This window comes from Tinamus guttatus, unplaced genomic scaffold (genome assembly GCF_059628265.1).
Source record: "Tinamus guttatus ecotype Peru unplaced genomic scaffold, ASM5962826v1 Tinamus_guttatus_pri_ptg000048l, whole genome shotgun sequence".
Lineage (NCBI taxonomy): Eukaryota > Metazoa > Chordata > Aves > Tinamiformes > Tinamidae > Tinamus > Tinamus guttatus.
Window position 1 is genome coordinate 6606910 of NW_028288582.1, and position 22382 is coordinate 6629291.

At 39.9% G+C, this 22382-nt stretch overlaps 3 protein-coding genes across 4 annotated transcripts in view; 2 read left to right on the plus strand and 1 right to left on the minus strand.

The window, feature by feature from the left end:
• Positions 1–3879, minus strand: part of TDRD9 (tudor domain containing 9) — a 61917-nt gene extending 58038 nt beyond the window's left edge. Inside the window, exon 1 of the mRNA XM_088539628.1 lies at positions 3728–3879. Coding sequence (XP_088395754.1) covers positions 3728–3879 — 152 coding nt within the window. The remainder of the gene's footprint in view (positions 1–3727) is intronic.
• Positions 3880–4181: 302 nt separating this feature from the next.
• ATP5MJ (ATP synthase membrane subunit j) lies at positions 4182–7482 on the plus strand. The gene is made up of 4 exons (XM_088539627.1): positions 4182–4229; positions 5724–5847; positions 6538–6558; positions 7285–7482. The coding sequence occupies exons 2-4, from the start codon at positions 5724–5726 to the stop codon at positions 7308–7310; spliced, it is 171 nt and encodes a 56-aa protein (XP_088395753.1). The 5' UTR covers positions 4182–4229; the 3' UTR covers positions 7311–7482.
• A 10178-nt stretch (positions 7483–17660) lies between these two features.
• PPP1R13B (protein phosphatase 1 regulatory subunit 13B) overlaps positions 17661–22382 on the plus strand; it is a 65270-nt gene continuing 60548 nt past the window's right edge. For both annotated transcript variants that reach the window (XM_088539620.1, XM_088539619.1), the window contains exon 1: positions 17661–17715. In XM_088539620.1, the coding sequence (XP_088395746.1) occupies positions 17707–17715 (9 nt within the window). In that variant the 5' untranslated portion in view covers positions 17661–17706. The remainder of the gene's footprint in view (positions 17716–22382) is intronic.

Consider the following 22382-nt stretch of genomic DNA (forward strand, 5'->3'; position numbering starts at 1 on the left):
TTTCTGTACTTTAAACCCTCATCCCAAGAAAGACTTAGTTATAATGCAAAATGAGTAGGGCAAAACAAATACTGCAGGATCCTCATTTAAAAAAAAAAAAAAAACAATACTAATTGAAAACCCCACATATTTGGCAAGCTTATAGTTCAACAGAGCATTTCATGCAGCACAGGGAAACAGACAATATGCAAAAAGACCTCGGCAGTAATATTCTAAAGTGCTAAAAACAGCGCCAGAGCAAATCAGTCTCTGCAGGCTTACAATAGAAAACAGTTAAAAAAGCAATGCCTTTCTATTGTTCCAAAAAGCAAAAGTCCACAGCTGCCTCCTCTTCCAAGGAGCCTAATACACAAAGCTTCAGAAACCACCCTCTTAACTCTTTAAACCTGCCCTCAGAGGTGAGAGAGCTCCCTGCCCTCCTGGGGCACAGCTGTCATTCATCATTCCAAAATGATCCCAGAACAGATCCCAGCACCATGGCAGGGGTGTCTGCAGGAAGCATTTCTCTCCCTGACCAAGCTCTCCTAACTTGCAGCTGCGCTTCAACTGCTTTACCATAGATATGGGCAACAGAGGCAAGTGTATCAGTGTCATTAGCAGAATTAGTATTTCACTGAGAATTAACACCCACAAGGTTGCTTTCTCAAAATACTTCTGATTTGGTCAACTGAGCAATGTCTCTGCAATGCGAATTCACTTAAGTGAATTTTTAAAACAGAGCTGGCTCCACACTTTTCCATTAAATAAAAACACATCCCTGCTCCAAAACATAGAGCTTCTAAGTTGTATCATAAGAAGTTTGGGGCAAGTCTGCAAACAGATAAGCAAGCAGATTTACCTCTCAGAACAGAAAAATCTCAACAGGTACTCAGGTCCTTACTCATTTTTCATAAGTTTCATTTTAATATAAGCAACAGAAGTCTTCAGAGACAAGGAACAAGCATAAACAACTACATCTAAAGAGCTCAGATTATGCGCTAAAATAAGGGCAAATTAAAAATTGCCAAAGATCTAGATATCATCACTGATAAGCAACTGAATGTTAATTCTACACTTGACACTAAGGAAAACCTTGAGAAGGCTTACTTACTTTTAAACACCTTTCACTGATGAAACAGCTAATAAACCACTTTATACAGTTCTAGCGTTCACATGGGAGCATGGGGAGAAAGTCCAAACTGGATTATTTACAGGGGGGAAAAAAATATATATCAAAATACTGGGCAAATGCCTAAGACCAGCTATTTTCCTGCAAGTTACACTTACACTGTATATTTCACATGCATCAGAGAAGAGCATTGTCACTGCAGGCCAGTAACTGTTCCTCTGCTGAAGATTATTCCCCAAGAAGTCACTTCAAAGAACTGTTTAAGTGCCTTTTACTTTAATCCAGGTGATTCACATGATGCCATCTCTAACCACTGAGTTCCTTATGTTCACCCAGATGGGGTTTTTTTTCAGTTGATTTAGGAACCAGTTCACAAAAGCCATTTCAGGCACAAAAGGGTGAGGGCCATAATTTCAAAGGACAACAAGGCCTCCCACGTGCACAGGTGCTAACACAGGTGTTTGCTTTTAGTCAAAGGAAAAAAAGCAAGGGCTAACCTAGTGAAAGCTGGAAATCAAAGAGAGCACTGTCTCTGCCACATTGTCTATATCTTCCTTATCTTTTAAGCCTTTAAAAGGTTTTAATTTAAAATGCAATAGCTTTGTAACAAAGAAGAATTTAAGGGCCTGAGTTTCTTCTCATTAAGTTAATCAACAACCTACTTAAGGATCAAAATTCCAAACTGAGATTTTTCTGAAAATTCTTCCCATTCCCTAACAGGCTCTAATACTAAAGCTGCTATATTAGGAATGGTTAATTTGCAAAGATAAACTTAAAAGCATTGGAAAAGGAGGCATCACTACAGGCTGAAGTGAATGCATTCTGTTTCTTTAAGAGAAAGGTGAGGCTTTTTGATCCAGTTAAAGAGTCTCAGCTTTTGGCAAGTTTTAAATAACCTTGGTTTTGATATTCTCAAGAAATGACTCAGAATTTTGGAGAATAAAGATTAATAGAGTACTATGCTACAACCAGCTTCAACAAAAGAAAAAACAAGTTTTGCTTTCTCTTTTTTAATGTGTGTTTTGAAAAGTCAGCAAATAAAATATAGGCTATTCCTTCTGAACGAAAGCCTCTTCAAAAAGCTTTCAAGTTTTGCAACAGGTATCCACATTGCATGCAAGCTCCCAGAACTGGGAAACAAAATCCTACCCTCTTCATTTGGTGGGAGCACAAAGAGACACCATCCATGCTTAAAGGCATCCATGTTTAAACACATAACCAAGGTCAGGCAACTTCTGCCCAAATTCTTCTCTGAGAATTCACACATACATTACAGGTTTCACTGACAAACTAGTTTTAGCAATTTTCCCCAAAGCAACTGCTTGGTGTAACCATTATTCTACCAGATTATCAGACACCAAGCTTGCTCCCTTTGAGCATTTCAGCAAGTCAACACAGACTATTAGCGCAGTCACCCTCCCTGTTGAGTCCTAGAACATCACCACAGATTACTACATTCTGAAAAAAACAAAAAAGCATATAAGAGTGTTCAAGTGATCTATATTCACAGGGAACCTCCTTTAAAGAGATAGGAACGAGAATCACAACACTGCTCCTCAGGATTCACATAAAGCTTTTTTGAAGCAAGTTCCTGGGACAATCTAAGTGGCCTCCATGTAAACATCTTTTAAACAGAAGCATTCAGTGGGTGCTTTAATGAATCAGCTCTTTCTAAGCAGAAAGGACATTGGCAGCTGAGGTTTTCTGACTTTCAGAAAACCTACAAGATTCAATAGCACAGATCCTGCTGTAGCTCGGAAGTGAATGTTTTTAAATATTCACAAGAATCTAAGAAGCATTTCTAGAATGTTCAGAGTATGCAGTATTGGATTTCTCTCCTAACACTGCCAACCTGACACTTGAGGCAGGTTATAAATGCCTACCATACATGATATTGCCTCTCTTAGCCGCTGGAAAACTGTGGGTTAGAACAGAACATTAGAGGAAGAAAGAGAAAACAGGTAACGTTTTTTACAGCTACAAGGCATTGTCTACATAGCATTATTTTATGAAGATATGGTAAACTGCCACATTAAAGTCATCAACAGATTTCTGCAGTAGGCATCAACCAATTACTAAATATGTGTGCTTACAAACTGCAGGTTGAAGATTTACCTACTGTAGCAGCACTGAGCCACAAATTGGCTATGAAGCACAGACTGGTGAAATAACTACTCTACTGTAATACAGTTTTTGGAGTCACTTCAGAAACCAACCACTAACAACAGGCAAGAGCCAATGAAACTCTTAAGGAATTGTAAGAAAAAAAAAAAAAATCAGCTTGAACCAGAGCTGCTGCCCATTGATTCAATAATTAACTACATAAAACACACTTTGTAAGAGCACTATCTCCAGGAGAACAGTTGTTTTACTCACGAGCATTTTATTTGTCATAACACCACTAGGCACAAGCTCCTAGCTGCACACTTGAGCCTAGACCGAGAGTTTTGCTCCCTAAGAGGACTTGCCACAATTACACAGCAGCATCAAAGCACTCTGCAGAAGTCACTTTGGGCACATAAAGTTTGCAGTGACGACTGAGATAAAAAGGATACATAGGAAAGCAAATTAAAAAAAAAAAAAAAAAAAGTCGTGAAACAAACAACAAGCTGCACTCACTCCGCAGCCCCTAAGGGCTCCGGCACAGCAGGAGCAGGGGCGGGAGGGTTCCGCGGGGCGCCCTCCTGGACACCCAGGAACTCGGCGGCAGGCACGGCCTTGCCGATGGTGAACCAGTCGTTGATCTGCTCCAGGGTCAGTTTGCGCAGCATGATGGCGGCGAGGGCGCCGCGCAGCCACGTGCCACAACCACCCCGGCCCTTCCCGCCCTTCCCGCCTTTGGCCCCGCCCCGGCACGTGACGCAACCCCGGCACCTCCCCTCCCCCGCCCATCGGATGACGTCAGCACTACAAGGGCGGGGCGAGGCAGCTCCTCGAGGAGGGAGGGTGTTGGGGGTTCTGCGCAGGCGCAGTGCTGCGCGCCGGGCGCGCTCCCCCTCCCGCGCGGCAGGGGGCGCCGCGGCTCGTTGGCGCTTCCCTTCCCGGCGTGCCCCGCGGCGGCGGCGCAGGCGGCTCCGCTCTCCGTGACCTTCGCTGGCCGGTCCTCCTCCCGCCGTTCCCGGTGGGTTCCGGTCCGACGGCTGCGCCCGCGCGGCCCTTCCCGAGGACGGGCGGCGCCGCGGGGGGTCCCGAGGGCGGAGCGGGGCCGGGAGGAGGGCAGCGGGGCTGCGTCGTGCCCTTCCCTGCTGCGGAGGGGCTAACGGGCCTCGGAGCGGGGCTGCAGGGAGGCCTGGCGCGGGGGGAGAGGGAAAGAGCCTTTGGGCTGAGCGGAGGCCAACGTCGCCACGGTGCGGGCAGGACTGGGGAGAGAAGGGCAGCTACCGTGGGGCCCGTTGTGGCCTTGCGGGAAGCTCTTCACGGGAGCCCGGGGCCCTGACGGGTCGGCGGGTCGCTCGGCCTGGAGGGACAGGAGAGTCCGGTGCATTGCTGTGTGCACATGGGTTTTCCTGAGTTCCTTACACTATTCCCGCTAAGCCACAAGCACCAGGAATTTTTTTTTTTCCTCCTCTTTGTGATCTCAATAGTATTGGTAGCAGGCAGCACAACGCTGTCTGGGGAAATTTGCTTGCAATAATAAATCTAATTAAAATGTTTCCCTAGAGGGGAGTGAACATAAATGTGGATTGGTTGGATTCATATTTTCATCTCCATTAAGATCTTTTTGTTTTTTAGGAAGTCTTTTTTTATTATTATTTCTCCAAGAAGCATTGACATTGACTGCCCTTGCATCTTTTTCTGCTGCCTGCTAAGGAATGCTTTGTATTTAGTAATAGAAGATGAGCAAGAGTTTGACAAATCTGCTTTTACTTCCAGTGACATTTTGGTTTCCTGTTGATGTCCAAATGTGGCTGTTTTCCCTGGGCTTTATTATGTTGGGTGAAGTACCAAGGTGGGCTGCAATATAACCTGCAGCCATGTACTGTCACACAAATTTATGTGAATATGTTTAAGTACATACAAAAGAAAAAATATATTAGATATACTTTAAAATAATCATCTTTGGTTTGCTTGCCAAAGCTGAATGCAAAGAATAAAGGACATTGATAGGCTTATTGCTGTGGGACATGTTTTAAAGATGAAATGGAATTCATGATTGACCATATGTTACTTCATCCATTTTCCTGTAATTAGTTGAAACCACTGTTGGGAGAAAAGTGTTGGCTATGCAGGAGAGAGGGAGGGAAGGAAACTTGGTAGCTAAAGGACTTCTACTAATTTGCTTAGGTAAAGACTTTGTCCTTGAAGGACATGAAAAAAAGCTGTCACTACCAGGAATAGAGCCCAGCTTTGCTGCTCAGTAAATACTCCACAGCCTCTTCATTGAAGCCGCTCTTCAGCTGTAATTTGTTCGTTTTTTCGTGCATGAACGCCTGAGTTGCAGCACAAACTCTGAATTCCCTGGAATAAATACCTTTGTCCTGCAGGTTCTGGAATATTTAAATCATTAAGATACTGTTATATATATCTGTGTGTACCAAGTATGTGTGGCTATGTGCGTATCGGGTAAGAATATAATTCAAAAATTCACCATTGCAAAACTTCTTTTAACTTTCAGATGTTTCAGAACATGATTCCAAAGTCGATCAGAGCCATGAAATTCTACTACACTACGGTTTATCAAGAAATATGGGTTGGCATAGCATTAACGGCTTATGTCTATTACAAAATTTCATATGGCGGTAAGTTACTATGGCCCTCACTTAAATAAAAAAGTCTTTGTTAGTCTTTATTACAAATCCTGATTTGTAGATCATAATTGCTATGTAAATAATATTTATAGCACAGTATGTTGTAGAATAACTGAGGTTGAAATGGACCTCTGGGGGTCCGAACCTCTGCTCAAATTAGTTAAATCAGATTGGTCATGGCCTTATTCAGAATTCAAATGATTACTTCCAAAGATACAGATTGCACAACCTCTTGTGACAATTCTTCTTGCAAAGATTTATTTCTTATATCTATGTCTTGTCACTATGACTCAAGTCTTTCAAGAAAGTAAGAAAAATGGGCATGCATAACAAGGTATATAAATTATAATGGCAGATTTTAAAGCAATCTGTGTTCTTATCATTTAAATTTACATTCATACATTGTGCATGAATCCATATGTTGTACTAATGGATGGTATATATTTTAATAGTACTAATTTGTAGGTATATATTCTAAAGAAATACACTTTCTCTAGGAGTCTCAATACTAAATACATGAAGTTTTATTTAATTAACATGCCAGTTTAAAAATATATATATAATATGAGGATATGCACTATAAAAAGTATATTTTCTGCACTTTTTCATACTCAGCAAATCATTATTACCTTCAATTGTAAAATGTAAATAGGGAATACATTCAACTTTTTTTTTTTTCAGGGAAAAAAGCCGTGGCAGATAGTAAGTATTAAAAATCTAATATCCTGTTGTATTTTTTTATTTTTTTAATGAGTGCAGTAAAATAACTCAATATATTTGAGTAAGTTTGAGTTTTAGGTAATCGATTTAGAAAACATTTAAAGACAACTTCAAAATACATACTTCTGGCCGTATTGATGGTGGCATTACCTGAAGACATCTGTGAATATAAACTGATGCTACCTCTCCTACATTTTCTTTATAGTGTTTAGGGGCCGTGTGGAAATTGCCTGTTTTTAATGTATGTGGGGGGAGGGGCTTTAGAAATCTTTTAAGTAATTCTCACCTCCCCCCCCAAAAAAAGAACAAAGCTCGTTAGATGAGACACATTTTAAAAGTAACCGTTATTTTAGCTGCCAAGAAAACTTGTAAGAAAATTTAAACTTGTAAGAAAATTTCCAATGTACTTAAGGAAATAATGTATAATAAATATAAATAATATAAATATTTTTTAATATGGAAATAACTACGCAAAAATGGGTGAAGGGTTGAGGTTTGCCTCTATCAAGATTTCCAAACTTAGGAAAAAGGACTTTTAATGTGTTAGCTAAAGTAATATGGGGGGACGGGATGGGGGACTGAACAGCTGAATCTTCCACTTCTTAGATTCAGTGGACCGTTCAGGTTCTGAACTACATTCCTGAGTTGATTTTGTTGTTTCGTTTTGCCTCTGTTGTTTGAACAGTCTAAATCATGTCTTTGTTTCAGAGCCCTCTGGTGCCGGCCATCATTAAAGATTTTTTTTTCTTGGAGTATGAGCTTGGTGATGCATCGTCTTTGCTGTAAATGAAGCAAGTTACCACCATAGGGATGTTAATATAATTCTAGAACTGTTCCGAATCCATCTGCTGTACTTGCAGAAAGAATAAACATATGGAGTAAGACAGAATTAAACATGTTGAACGACGGATTCTGGAGTGTATTTTAAAATCTAATGTTTAGAATAAGCATTTTTTTATTTTACACAGTTCTTCCAAGTTAAACTATCACAATAATACAATGAAGACCAAATTTCTCTAACTAAATTTTTGCATACAATTAACCGACTTCACATAAAAGGATGAAGTCTTTCTTAGTGTTTCTATTTTATTTAGAAGTTCTCAAATATTCCACTTATTTTTAAAATGCCATTTAAGGTTATGCAAAGTGTGAGGAGTTTGACAGCTTTGTCATCTTGCAGTGCAATATTTTAGGCTACAAAAATGATTTAACTTTACACTTTTGAAGAATTCTTCTGTCTTCCAAGACAGTTCTTAGGTGTGTACATACCAACTGTGCATACTAAGCATACATAATGCATAAACCCAAAATTTTACTGCATGTCATCATTTGTTTAAATTTAGCCTAATCTGCTTTAGAGAAGATTAAGATGCTTGAATCACTGTAATGACTTCATGTTTACGTATGTCTTTTTAACTTCTGAAACATCCTAAATCTTCCAGCTTGGTAAAGTGTTGGATTACAGTCTGTCAAACTGAAGTATTTGGCCGTAACTTAAATATTGTGTATTTGCATAGTCAAGAACTCAATCACCCTGCTTGCTGACGCCAGGGTAAACATTCCAATACTGCATTGCCTTTAGTTTCTTCTGCATCTACACTCATACTTAAGATATGTACCTGCTATCGGTAGAGTAAGATTCCTAATCACATCATTTCTTGATTTGAAAGCTATTGAGCAGTAATACTGACATGGGTTAGGTCAATTTGAAAAAAAAAAAAAACCCAAAACTGTTGTTTCAATATAAAGGAGGAAAAAAAGGCAGAGGCAGGTATAATATTAGTCACTTGATTTGAAAAGAATAGTGATAACTTTCTTTTGTAGATTCTTGACATTTTTCCATCTTCTGCAGTTTTTCCTTTTTCTACATGTTGGTGTATTTTAGAAAAGAGCTGGAAAGGATAGAATCAGCTACATGAGAGGGTTTCCCCCCCACCTTTTTCTCTTCTTGCTCTTTTTTTTTCCCATTCAGAATGAATGAGAGGTAGAAGGAACAGACTGTTTGTTTCTTCACAATACAACCAAGTGTCTCCAGAAGAACAGAAAATACAAGTAAAAGAAAATGGAGTATCAGATGATACATGCTAGCCAGTAGTTATTACAGGGTGGGTCACAGTTGTGGTAGAGCTAATAAATGGTTCAGATGGAAAATTTATGCCAATTACTGAGTGAGATTTACATTTGTGATGCAAATTTACAATCACTGGGCTAAGATCCTACACTTATTTGAAATGACCTGCTTTTAGCAACTTCCAATTACAGGAGCTAGAAAAAAAAAGAATTGTTACAGCATTTGCTTGATCTTAGCTACAGCCTACAGCACTGGAACTGAGTTACATCAACATGCTTTCTTATCCTTTCGACATTAATGGAAAAGCAGGTGAAAAGCTTTTGCTTAAGTGCCCTAGGAACACAATTAACAGCAATTTTAGATAAAACTTAGCCTACTTCAACTCCTAATGCTCCTTTGATATCTGTATTGGCTTCCCAGAATTTCTAACAGGGATAAAAAAGCAAGACATGGGCAACTGTCTGGATTATGAAAACCTGCAAATCTTACAGAATTAAAGCTATCTGCAACTGAACTCTTCCCAGTTTGCATTTTTGCATTTTTAAAATTTTCATGCAAAATTGCATTTTTGCAAATTTCTATGAAGATTTCAGAATATTCCTTCTTTCAATATATTTTTTCCAGTTGCATAGGACACAGAGGAAGGAAATCCCAACACTGAGTTGCTATCAGGATTATCCTAGAGCTTCCTTCTGAATCAGAGTTCAGCTCAGCCAGAGTGTTGTACCACTATCAACACACTTTAAGCTCCTCACTGCTGAAGCACGTGGGACAGTGTAAAAGGCAATAAAGTAATCAAGGGAACATGAAAAGAGCAATTTTTCATTTACTGTAAGCAGTGGAAGAAGTAAACAGGAGCTTTCTTTGCGGCACTGGCATTTAGTTTTTTTATCCATAAAGGCAACGTCCATGATGAGACACTGATGAGCAAAGGCTTGCTGCTGGTTGACATAACGTGCTGTGTGTATTTAGCAGCTGCCTTTACGTTGCTGACATCTTTAAAGGGGAAGGATTACATACACATTTTTGTGCCTAATTTTCTGCCTGTGATACGGCATTGGCAATAACCAAAACTGACCATTTACAATGCTAGTGGAATGACATGATCCTCTTCTGCAAGGGTTCAAAGTCCAGTCACTGCAGTATCACATTGACCACCATTGATCACATCACATTTTGCTGTGATAGGGTTTTTTTAAATCAATACAGAGCATGAAGAATCATGAATCATGTTCTATTAATAATGGTATATTCATAATATTTCATGATGCTGTTTGCTAGATGGGGTCTTCTTGTCATATCAATATTTCTAGGTTTGCCCCTCCATGCTGAATCTGGTTTATGGCCAAGATGTTCCCTGGGTTGGACTAGATGATCTCTAGAGGTCCCTTCCAACCTCAACCTTTCTGTGAGTCTGTGAGTCTAGAGCTCTGGAATTTCTAAAGCCTTTTCAAGACTTGTCTTAGGGCTGAACCTTGTGCATGCTAATAGAGTAGTGTGGAATATGCTGGAGAAGGAGGAAAAAATACAGTCACAGCCAAGGAAACATGAGTCACAGAGCCCAACCTATCCAACCTCTTTAATGGCTAACTTGGGGAAGAAAATCCTATTGTGTGTTCACCTTAGTAGAGAGGATGAATAAAGTTGCAGGAAATGATCTAAAGTGACTAAAGAGCTGAACTAGTTTCATCTCTATCTGAATCACGACAGCAAAAGAGTCTAAAGTACAAATATGCCCTGACAGAGCTGGTGTGTAGATGTGTATGTACTTCCATTCCCCAAGGAAAAGACACTATCAGGTGGCAGTTAGACACAAATGACTATATGTGACATCACCCCCAGATGGCTGCAATGAAACTGAGGAAATCAGCATGTGAAATCTCTATTGTTTCATTCACGGAAATCTGTGAAGCTACGAGGAAGGAAAGACGAGTAAGATAGGAGATTCCCTTAGGCATTGAATATGTTGGCTAACAATTTGGTAAATGGAACAAGAAATTACAAGATAGTTCTTGAACAGCAAGCTCTTCATACTAAAATTGCATGACCTTTAGCAACTCGCATTTAACAACTTATATTCTCTTTAAGAAAAAGTCATGTGATTTTGATAATTTATGGAGAATTCTTAAAACAAGAATTTCCTGTATTCTGCTACATTGCTGCAGGCAATCTGCTTGAAGAAAATGACTCTTCCCTAGCTCAAAATGAGCTGACCACCACAAGAATGGATTCTTTAGAAGTTTTAATTAAACTCTGCTGAATTAACTGTGATTTCTCTGACTGTGGTTTAGCAGGTTGAGTGCTCTGGCAGCTCCACCAGCCTGTAGAGTTTCCACTCCTACACCACACTGCATTGCTTCTCTTAGGTGCATTGCTGCAACTGCTTGTGAATCAACTTGTGATCTGCCAGCTTTTAATAATTCTATACTGCTTTTCTCTAACATAATAAGACAATCATTTGTTTTTTAATTTGGATTCATTCCCTGATCCTATTTACAGCAAAACTGCCTTTTTTTTCTTTCTCCAGAAAAGGAGTAGAATCAGAATTTTGCCCTGACCATTCACTCCTGTGGCTCTCATGTCAACATAATCTGCAAATAATTTAATGCAAATTTCCTCCTCACACCCAGCTACCCACATGATCAAAGTACTGTCTCTCCCGTAAGAACTATCATCACTGTCAACACGCAAAGCAATTCAAGTAATGCAGAACCCCTCCCTGTTTACAAATCAGGAATGTCAGCACGTGCTTCAGCAAAAATGTAGAAACTTGCTTCCTTCCTCTGTGACAGCGCGTTCTTTTCTCTGTCTTACAGTATCAACTGGAACAAAAGAACAGTCTAACAAGTAGCGAACAAAGCACAATTAAACCACAGTATCTTAATGCTCAATGTTTGCAGAAAGATTACTTTCAGGTTTAGTAATAAAGGCAAAGTTTGACAGTGTTCCTTCAAATCAAAAATGATACTGGTTGTCAAACTGAAAATCTTTTTAATCTGACCTTCAGAAAGCTGAAGTAACTGTACTTGTTTTTAAATTGGCATGACCTTTAACTATTTAATACCTATATCATAACAGCAATTCCAGCTATTTGTTAGACAGCAGTAGAGATTTCTCCAGAGCTAATGAACTATTTGGTAAGAAATGGTAATAGGAATTCTGTGGGTGGTAGAAGTACAGCAATATATTGAATGAATCCCATCTGTGATGAGTACTTCTGCCTACATAGATTTTTCTTACAGTATCAGTTGTAGTCTTCATTTCTTGTTTTAACCTGCTGTGTTTAGCATACTTTGGTTAACATTACGGATTGGTACAATTAAGGGGAATTCTTCAGGTATGAAGAACTGTTGTGAGGTATTTCAGATGGAATGCTATAATAAACAAGAGAAACTGCAACAACTATGCCATGAATGCAACCAGAGTAATATGGAGGAGGAAAAAATGAAATTAAAAAAATGGTTAAAGTACAAACAGACACTAATACAGGACCAAGAATACAGGGAAGAATACTTTTTTGTTGTTGTTTAACCAGAAGCATTCCCATACTTACCTTGTGAATATCTACAGCAGTCTTAAGCTATGCTCACACAATTACTGACTCTTTATTGGTGATGCTTCAGGTAGCTTTTGTACACAAAAATAAATAATAAGTTCTCACGTATTCTCCTGAAATTATAGTTATCTCCTTATACTTACTTATAAATCAGACTGTATTCCATGTATCATACCCCATGCAATTTGGGGAGAAAAAAAAATCTCTTGGCTCAAATTACAGCCTTGAGATACTTTATTGAAATACTTTGCAAATGTTTAAGGTATTTTTTGCATTTATTTCAGCAAGCTGAGAGACATAGCCATGGAGACATAGCCATTTTAACAATGGATTTTACTCAGTTTTAGTGGACAGTGATATATAAATATTTTAGTATGCTTTGATATGGTTGATTTTAATGGAATAATGCATCTAGAAAAGGAGTCTTGTTGAAAGTATTTTCACTGTGCTTTCAACTTACGTCTTCTTGTTAATGCTAACCATCAAATCTTCTTTTGAATGAAGCTTACTACTTTAAACATGTACTGAGGCCTGTTTAGAAGGACAAAAACAGAAGGCAAAAAATTCTGTACAACTTTCACATAGCGATTGTAAAAAAATTGAAAGAAGATTCAAGTTATTTTACCTTGTGCTGTAGTTTAACCTATTACAGAATAGAAATACTGGTTTTGTATTTGAGGCAATAGGCAAAGCTTTGAAGAACCATCTAATCATCTCCAAGAAAGTATGTTATTATTTGGCATATTCATATTGTGCATATGATCAACACAGTCCTTTCCATTATTTTTAATTTGAAGCTCAGCTGCATAATATTATGATATCTTCTTTCAGTAAATTAGCCTAAAATAGATCTAAACACACACTGCTGGTACATTTTTCTATTTTAACTATTTCTAGGGTTTTTCACTGAATCATTTTCAACAGGTCCATCAATGTCCTACTCGATTCATTTTGCTCTGCTTTTCATCCTCCTCTGCTTATCCTAAAAATTTCAGTAAGCCCTGTCATAGGATCACAACAGTAACAATAAAAATATTTTAAAATATGTTTCTGGAGGATTATGAGCCAAAGCCACTTAATAAGCACAAACAATTTGTCTCATTAATGTTCCCAGGAATACTAAGGATGTACAACATCATTACTATAATGGAAAAGCAATATTTACACAAAGAATTAGAAACGGTGAACCTTAAAAGTAAGGTAGGTACAAACACGGAATATTTATAAGATGGAAGGCACATTATTGCAAACTTCTTAAGATTACATCTGCTGGTTAGACTATTTGAGCACTATTTGAGCATGGATGGGCTCAATCTCAAGACAAGACCTATCTTTTTCCCCCTAAAACTTTAGAAAATGATACACCCAAAAGAAAGTGGTATGCAGGGAAAAGTGAAGGACTGAAACATTATTCTATTATAATTAATGTTTCAGCTAATACTCCACTATCTAGCTAGTCACAAATGCTTCCATTCATCAGACAAAAGATTTTAGAAAGAAATCTTGAGTGCTGACGTGGTTACAAGCCTTAAGGTGCAAACAGAGAGAACCTCTCCCAAGACCTTTAACTTTCTGTTTTTGTCTTCCCGCCCTTTCTAATATAGCTAGTGGTTTCATCATTATAAATTACAGGGGAACAGAACAAGATTTTCCATCTATAAAAAGGACAGTAGGTAATCTCTCTTATAGGGCTCTAACTTCTGTACTAAAGAGCTACAAAAAAAAAAAAACTGTACGAGAATTTCATGACAAATTCTCAATGAGGCCACAGCATTTTCTCCTATTTAAAATTTTTTGCATCATGCGCTTTGGCTTATGCATACAAGTTATGGCATTGTTTAAAGAAATTACACGTCTAATCCACTAAATGCAGGGCTGAAACACATGACGTATCAGACACTCAAATCCCCAGGAAGTGTACACAGCCCTAATACATACAGCTCAGACAGCTTCACTCTTGCTTTAATTATTATACTCCTTTTCAGGATGATACATTGAGTGGATTGTGCTGTGTAAACTTCGCAACATTAGTCACCTGGTCCAGCATACCTGACTTTGTAATATTACAAACTAGGGATGAAAAAGTATCTTTCTCTTGTTCACGTTTCTCAAATACTGTATACACAACACACATCAAAGTGTTTCCTTTAGATGATTATTTATAGTTTATCTCTGAACAGGTTTGGTGGGGTTTGAAATGCACTGGCAGAATATGAACTCGAACACTGCAACATACGACTACTTTTCAGTATACATTCCTTACTGCAGTTTTAGGAATAAGGCTTCTTCTGGAATCAGAAGTTACTTGAGGCCATAATAACAAGTTAAAATATATATTCTTATTTTACACAATATTTCACTAACAGGATTTTAAACTACCTTCTGTGCAATTCTTCTTCAATTACTTTATTCTTTTTGTTTTTATCATCTGCTATGTTGCACATGCAAGTAACTGCATGGCAAGGTTACAAATAGTTACAAATACTTACCTGATTTGAATTGCTTACCTACTGGCTACCTGGCCAGTTCCTTCTACCTGCATTACAGCAAATGCAAAAAGTAATTGCTGAAAGGACAATTATATTCTGTAATAAAGTAATCCATTAAGTTATTCAGATTTTCTTTTTTGGTAAAACAAACATATAAGAACATATAAGACGCCTGTTTGTATTCATTTTTTAGATGTTATTCCTGTAGTCAAGAGGAAAACCATTCTAACTGTAGCCATCTAAAAGCCTGCTGTCTAATCTGAGCTAGCCATCCAGGCTCCATCCTTAATCAATAGAGAGATAGGCACCTTCAAAGACCAAGACATTTAGATAGTGGGATGAATATCTCAGGATGGAATGAATTGCCTGCAGAACTGCCTCTCCCCCTTGCCTCCCCACTGCAATTTATCTGTAGAAGGATGCTAGATGACTAATTTAGACTACATGCCTAATTTTTCAATTACTGAGCTTGGATGAGATATATCCCACCCTAAATGTTTTACCTCTGAGAATATTTCTTTCTAGCTATAAATAGAAAGTACTTGCTATTTAAAGCAATACCACATGAAAAGAAAGAAAGTAATTTTAAAATTTAAATTATTTGTGTGACATCTCCAAAGACTGAAGATATTTGCCTATGCTCCAGAGAAGCATCTTACCAGGTTAACACAAAACTGAAGAAAAATGGGATCTGAGGTCAGAAAAGCTATACATAAAAAAGAAAAAAAGAAAGCAAGAAACAACTAAAATAAACAAAAAATGTAGCAGACACAATAGTTAAAAAAAAAAAAGCAATAAACATCAGCATTTTAAAATCTGGTCATTATACGTTTGAAGAATATAAACAGGGATTGGGACAATATCAAGAGGGCTTCTAAAAATCTCCTTAGTTTTTCATGTGTATTCTTGGGTACCTCCACTTAAGAATGTTGTGCATGATCATGTAAAAGGCCTGCCAGTTTATTAACTGCAGTTAAAAGTTCTTTTTTTCCTCAATAAATCCGAGTTAAATATAAATACATTTTGATATATGTTTATTAATAGTGACTTAAATTTTGTAAAGGTAAAGGGCATTTCTCAGTGGTTTTCAAGTACCAAGCGGAGCATAATTCTAAACTGCATGGATTGAAAGTTATACCAACAAACAAGCACAAGCTTTAGTATTTGGAAATAAATAATTTAGACTCTGCATCTCTGGCTTTATCTGCTTCTGCATCAACTCCAAATTCTCTTATCTTCTCAGGAATTACCAGGTCATGACTGTTTTCACACAACCTCACTTACCTGAAAAGTAAGTTTCAGGCACTGCAGGTCCTTTGGCCAAGCAGCATAATCTCTGCAAAGAGCAAAGCTTTTATGTGGAAATGGACAATAGGGAAAAAAATAAAATACATGATTAGACGTTAAGATTTTCCTGCTTGCAGAAAACAAAACACCCGCATAGGGCCTAAGGTGGAATCAGAAGGTTTTATAATAGTTGCTGTGCCCCTTAACTGGTAAAAAAGAGTTGGTTCTTGGAGAGATCCTTCTGTAGGGGAGATGTTGGTAGTTAAAGTCTTATCCTTTTTATTTGCTTATTTTTATTTATTTGCTTTTCTCATTTCCATGGGAAAACAGGGATGGGAAGGGCTGAGACCTGTTTTCCTCTCCAAGGGAAGCAGTGGCGGGAGCACGAGCAGGCCTGCATACAAAATGCCTTCCTTACCTCTGGAAAACATTTCCTCCCCGTCCAGCATCCAGTCTGTCCGGTTGCCGCACTGGCTGGATCTGCAGCTACCAGGAGAAAGCTTCGCACAGGCTCGTGGACTTTCACACTGCAGGATGTTCTTCCATAAAAGAGGTGGCAGGGAGCAGAGCTGTCCCTCCTGGGACTGCCTGCACCACATCCCCTCAGCTGCCATTTTGATGCCAATCCTCCCAGGGTGAAGCCAAAGGAACAGTTAACATTTACTGTATTTTAGCTTATTTCTTTATCTATTTAATGAGTGACTAAGGGAGCAATTAGCTCTGAAGCCAGCCTGTAAGTAATTTATGGACCATCCTGTAAGAATTTCTTGGGAAAAAAAAATCACCAGGTTAATGAGGAAGGTGCAGGTTTTTAGGGAGAGAATTTGGAAAAGGTTCATTAACTCGCCCACTGTGAGAACTAACTTCAGCACAAACATTAATGAACACAGTAAATTTCTAGTCACTGTTATTCTTCTGTTCACTACACTTGAATGTAAATTTGATTAAGAGAAACTTTTTTTCTGTGTAAATTTCAACTTTAGGGCAGAAGCAGGATAATCCTGTCTCTAAAGGTATGTGTGGGAGGTGGGAGCTATGTTTAAAGAAAGAGAACATGATACTAATATCCTGTGATGCTAAGGTTTAAAAAAAAAAAAAACAGTTTTGACCCATCTCCTATGAGTGCACTGACAGGAAGACACAGTGAAATCCTCCACATGCCTCCTCTTAATATACTTATCCCAGCCGAGGGGCGGGCCGGAGCGGCGCCGCAGGGGGAACCGGCAGGACGGGCCGTGCCCACGAGGAACGTGGAAGGCGTGGGCCGCCCGTCCGGGTGGGGAGGTCACGGCAGGCGGCCGAGAGAAACCGCCCGCCCGCCTCGCTGCGCGACGGGGGGCAGGTGTGCGTGGGGGTGCTTGGCGCGCCCGCCCGCACCGGCATAGGACGAGCGCGGCGCACCTCAGCGCGCGGTCACGTGTGCGCGGGCGCGCGCACCGCCCTCCCCGCCGTGCGCGCGCCCCCTGGGCCCGCCCAGCCGCGGCCACGGGGCGGGGCGGCTGTTAACCCGCCGCGGCGCTGAGGGCAGCGGCGCCGGGAGGGCTCGTGGTGCCGCCGCTGTCGCCTCTCGTTCCTGCGGCCCCCAGCGAGGCGCGCGGGGGGCACCTGTCACCGCCGGCGGGGCCGCCGCGCCGCCCTCCCACCTACAGCAGCGGCGGCGGGAGAGGCCCGGCCCGGCCCGGCGCGGCGGCGGCTTCCGCGGGACTGGCTCGGCCGCGGCTGCGGAGATGATGCCGGTGAGTGAGGCGGGAGGGCGGCCGCGCTGCCCGCCGCCGGGGCGCCTGCCCTCTTCCTGCGCGGCCGCCGCGGCGCCGCCGTCCTGGGCGCGGAGCGGGTGCCGGCCAGGCCCGGAGCGCGGCCCGGCCCCCCTTTTTACCTCGCCTCCTCATATGCCCCTTTTATCCCCCCTCGCCTCAGGGTGCAGCGCCTCGAGGGGCCCGTGTCCCTCCAGCGCTGCCCGCCCAGGCCGGGGGCTCTGCCCGGCAGGTGCCCCCTCCCCCGTCCCGGCGGTGCGGGGCCTGCTGCGGGGGGTGGGAAGGGACAGTCCGGGGCGGGTGTTTTGGGTTTTCTCTCCAAACACGGCTCTGATTGTTTGTTTATTCGTATCTTTTCCGCCGCCCCGGTGTTAAGGGTTAACCGCCAGCTCCGGCCTTTCCGCCCAGTTGTCAGGCAGGGGAGCGCGGAAAGCGCCGCTTTCCTCAGGCACCTTGGTGGGAAAGGCCACTCGCCTTCCCCCGCTGCCTCTCCTGCGAAACTCTCCCCTGTTCTGTTTTGATTTGTTTTATTTTATTTTTTGTCCCGATTCCAACCCTGAGCGTCCCCCTTGGACAACCTTGCATGCTGTGACACAGCTGCTCTGCTGCTCCCCTCTGCTCTTGCCGCTGGTGCCGTAGCCAGAGGAGAGTTGAGCATCGTGGCTGCGCTGGGTCTGTGACAGGAGCCTCTGAATAATGAACAATTATATCCTCCCCACTGATTTATTTCAAAAATCTGTTTGGCCTCACATCTGGATTTGTGAAATACCCCGTATAAGGGTTCCTGCATTTTCTGTAGCTCCATTAGAAAGGGGCTTTTTATTTACAGTTCCTCTGCAGTGCTTCCAACCAAGGCACTGCAGCAGAATGCTTTCAATGAGGAAAATTAAGGGTATTTCTCTTGCAAAATTCCAGTGCTCTGATGTTGCTTCTTGACTGAGTGAAGGAGATAAATCCCATAAATAAATGCAGAATCAGAGATTGAAGAGACCAGTTTAGTGTCCAAAAAGAGATAGGGAGACAAGCTTTTTAGCCTTGTTAGCTTTTTATCTTCTAGTTGCTAGGTACCAAAATATTCTCTTGATATTGTAGGATTTCTTGGAGCTAGATGCGCTGGAAACCAGTGACAAAGTACCTTAAGCTATTAGCTTGTTCCATAAGCATATAGATATTTTGCAGTTCATTAGGTAATAAAAACAAAAAGATGACTGACAACTTTTTCATCTTCTGTCGCAATTTGGATTATGCTTTACATTCGTGACATTCCTATTTAACAGGTGGTGTGCCAATGACAGGTTAAGTCAGAGCAAACGTATTTGTTTCCCATACTACTTACATGTGTTTGAGTTTCAGGTTAAGGAACAATGTTGTAATGTCAGTAGGTCAGTGATTGACTTGTACGTGTTTGATTATTTCTGCCAGTGTATTCTGTTACCTTCATACTCGTTTAAATAGGGCAGTTGCTTGTGGTTATATGAGGGTGTTGTAAGATTCAGACTTTTTATTATGTTTTTGAAATATACTTCAAAGCCTTTTTAATATCGATGGTTGAGTTTTAATCAAAACAAATTACCTTGCTGCAGTGGTAGTTATGTTGCAAATTAGAGCATGCTGAATCTAAATTCTAAAAGAGTAAATATTTTGCTTTTTTGAAGAGCATTTAGGTGCTGTCATGAACAGTCTATCATTAGGTAGTCGGGTATGTGTGTATGTAAATCAACACTTTGGCAGTGCCCCTTAGTTTCCCAGTTTTTCATCACAGCTACTTCACTTCTGGACTGTGGGGACAAAAAAAGAATAGAATAATCAGTGTATAATGTCAAAATAGTGTGAATGTAGTAGCTGTAGAACTGGACTAAATGCTTTTTTTACTTGGGTAAATTTTGAGAAGGGAAAAGTTAATGCTGTAACTCATTACATGATGACACTGTCTGCAATGCAGTTCACAGAAGCCTTTTTCTTCCTGGTTGTTGTTTTCAGGATTAGCAAAAATAAATCACTGCAAGAGTTGAGACTTTAATACTGCTAGACCTTAGTTGCTGTAACAAGTGGGCGCTACTGTTGTTTTGCATCAGCAAATTAAATGTAAATGTTTAGGGTTTTTTTTTTTTTTAATTATTTGCATTAATCGGACTTCAAGTCATTGATTAAGGTCCCATCCCCCCCCACCCCTTTTTTTTTTTCCTCTAGCTGGCCTTTAAGACAATCTTCTACATCCTTTATTTTAGGAATGAGGAGTAGAAAATTGAGCATTTTTTTTGTGTGTGTTTGTGTGTGGTGTTGTGGTATTTATTTATTTTTTCAGATGGGGAATAGGGGTTACTTCTGAGTGCTTTTATTGGTTATGATAGTTTTGCATTCAATATACCTCATTTTCTGTTTCTTAACATTCTGTCCAAATAGAACTTTCATGGCCTTAAAGATATAGGCTGTGTGCAGGACAATCTTATCATGCTTCACTGTGTGTTACCTTTGCCAAAATACCCCACTGAGTGAGTTGTCCGATGTAGCCTTGAACACAGTGGCTTATTTATTTATTTATTTATTTCCCTCCCTTCTCTCCCCCCTGCCTCCCTTCTAACTGGAGAAAAAAATATATAGTGTCTTGAAAAAAAGAAATATTTGCAGCCATGCTTTTTTTTTTTTTTGTAAATGTATTTCCCACCTCAACTGTAACCTGCTTTGGGGGCCTAATTTTCTTCTTATTCTGTACCAGTAGGATTTTTCTTGTTTGGGCATGTGTGGTTTTTGGCGGGGGGGCGATGTTGGAGGAGGGGAGAGATGGAAGCTTTTCCTTAATGAGTGCAATTACTGCTTTTCTCCTTGGATAGTAGTTACAGAATTGCGTGTGTCTCAAGGTAAGCACTAGCTATATTCCTTGGACACTAGTGAACAGGCAAGAAAAAGCCACTTTTGGAAAGCACTTATTTCCTGCCTAAGAAGTAATACAGTGCAAAAAGAAGCTGCTATAGCCAAGCATTATTTCTTACCTAAAATTTAGGCATCACTCTTTATGGTATATATGAAGATAACATTTCATGCTAAAGGCATTATTGGTGGTGTGCAAACTATAAATAGCTCTATAAGGAGATAGGAGAAAGGGTAAGGGATGCTCTGTAACAAAATGTGATGAAGTGAGTCTCTGAGGAGGACTTACTGCAGAGCTTTTCTGGTTTTACCTTTAAATAAACTGGGAGAAGTTGATACCAATATAAGCTCAGAGCCGAGTTCGGCATTTTTTGAATGCATCCAGGTGGAACCTAGACAGGTAGGGCTTTGTGTAACCTTTACAGTAAAGGAGCTGTTGAGTATCTGTGCCTGTATGCGTAGGGTAAGGTGAATGCTGTCTTAATGCAAGTGAGAGTACTGAAAAATCTATGAAATGTTTAGTGCTGTGTGTGGTGTTTTTTGTTTGCTTTTTTTTTTTTTTTTTTTTTTTTTTTTTAAATTTCATGTGAAACTGCAGCTTTTCAGAGTTGACCGTGACTGGCATACGCTCAATAACTGATTAGACAATATTTCCATCACAGTATGGAGATGCACATATTAGTACACATTATGATATTGAATCTGCTGGATGTATTCCTGGTGTCTGAAGGCAGTTAACATGATTGGTACAACAGACCAGATCTGCGTATCTGTAGTAGTTATGTTTAAGCTATCTTGCAGATGAATAGGGAAGGTATATTTTTTTCCCCCAAATATTCAGTGTAAAGCCTTTCCCAACAAGTCCAAAGGGGGCTTTGCTTATTCCTGATTTAAAACCAGGATTTGTCCAGATTAGTGCACACTGTTTCCTTTCCTTAGAAAGGTTGCTTCTACTACAGCTCTATACTGTATAGTCTAAAATAGCTTATGTATATAGGCTAGAAGAAGACTTCTAGCCTTCAATTTAATACACTTAAAATAGAATTTATGTTAGGAATTTTTAGTGATGTTGAGGTAAAATATATTGCAATTAATTCAGAGATGTATAACTATCAGTAGTACTGGTGACACTCTTGCTTGCCGCATCAGTCTGAACTGACTGTGGAAAATAATTTGCAAGTTTATCAGCCATTATTAATGGAGTTATTTATTGCAACAAAGTTTAAAGGCCACCTCCTGTTTTTTGGATCACGTCACTTTTTTTTTTTTTGATGGTAGAGTGTGGCCTATTCTATGATTAAAAATAATTTGGTACAGCTTCTGTGTGTCAAAAACTACTGTCCATATGTTAGTGTGGTTCTAGAATATTTAAATATGGGTAATAGATTCATGTGTATTATTGTGAAGTGTATATTCCTTACACTTCACAATAGTGTAATAGTGTATATTTAAATTACACTGTAAGTGTAAGAAGAAAAGTGTCTGTTTGTGTCTCCTCACAGATTAAAATAGGTCAGATTGTTGCTTGTTGCAGACTTCAGAAGGAGTAGATATTTACTTGAAAACAAAATACCACCATGTTGGTTCAAGTTACGTTACTGTAAAAAAATTAAAGTTTGATGTGACATATTGGCTGCCTTCTTACATTGCAGAAAACATCCTACCTTATTCTATTATTTATATTAATATAGGATACAGCTGTAGAACAGAATCCATTACTCCAGGAGGTGCCCATATATAGAATAATGACTGCATTTTGTGAAGAATTCGCAGTATAGTGC

Coding starts and splice junctions, on each gene's coding strand:
- ATP5MJ (XM_088539627.1), top strand. CDS start 5,724: ATGTTTCAGAACATGATTCCAAAGTCGATCAGAGCCATGAAATTCTAC. Junction 5,848..6,537: donor TTACAAAATTTCATATGGCG/GTAAGTTACTAT, acceptor TTTTTTTTTCAG/GGAAAAAAGCCGTGGCAGAT. Junction 6,559..7,284: donor GAAAAAAGCCGTGGCAGATA/GTAAGTATTAAA, acceptor TCTTTGTTTCAG/AGCCCTCTGGTGCCGGCCAT.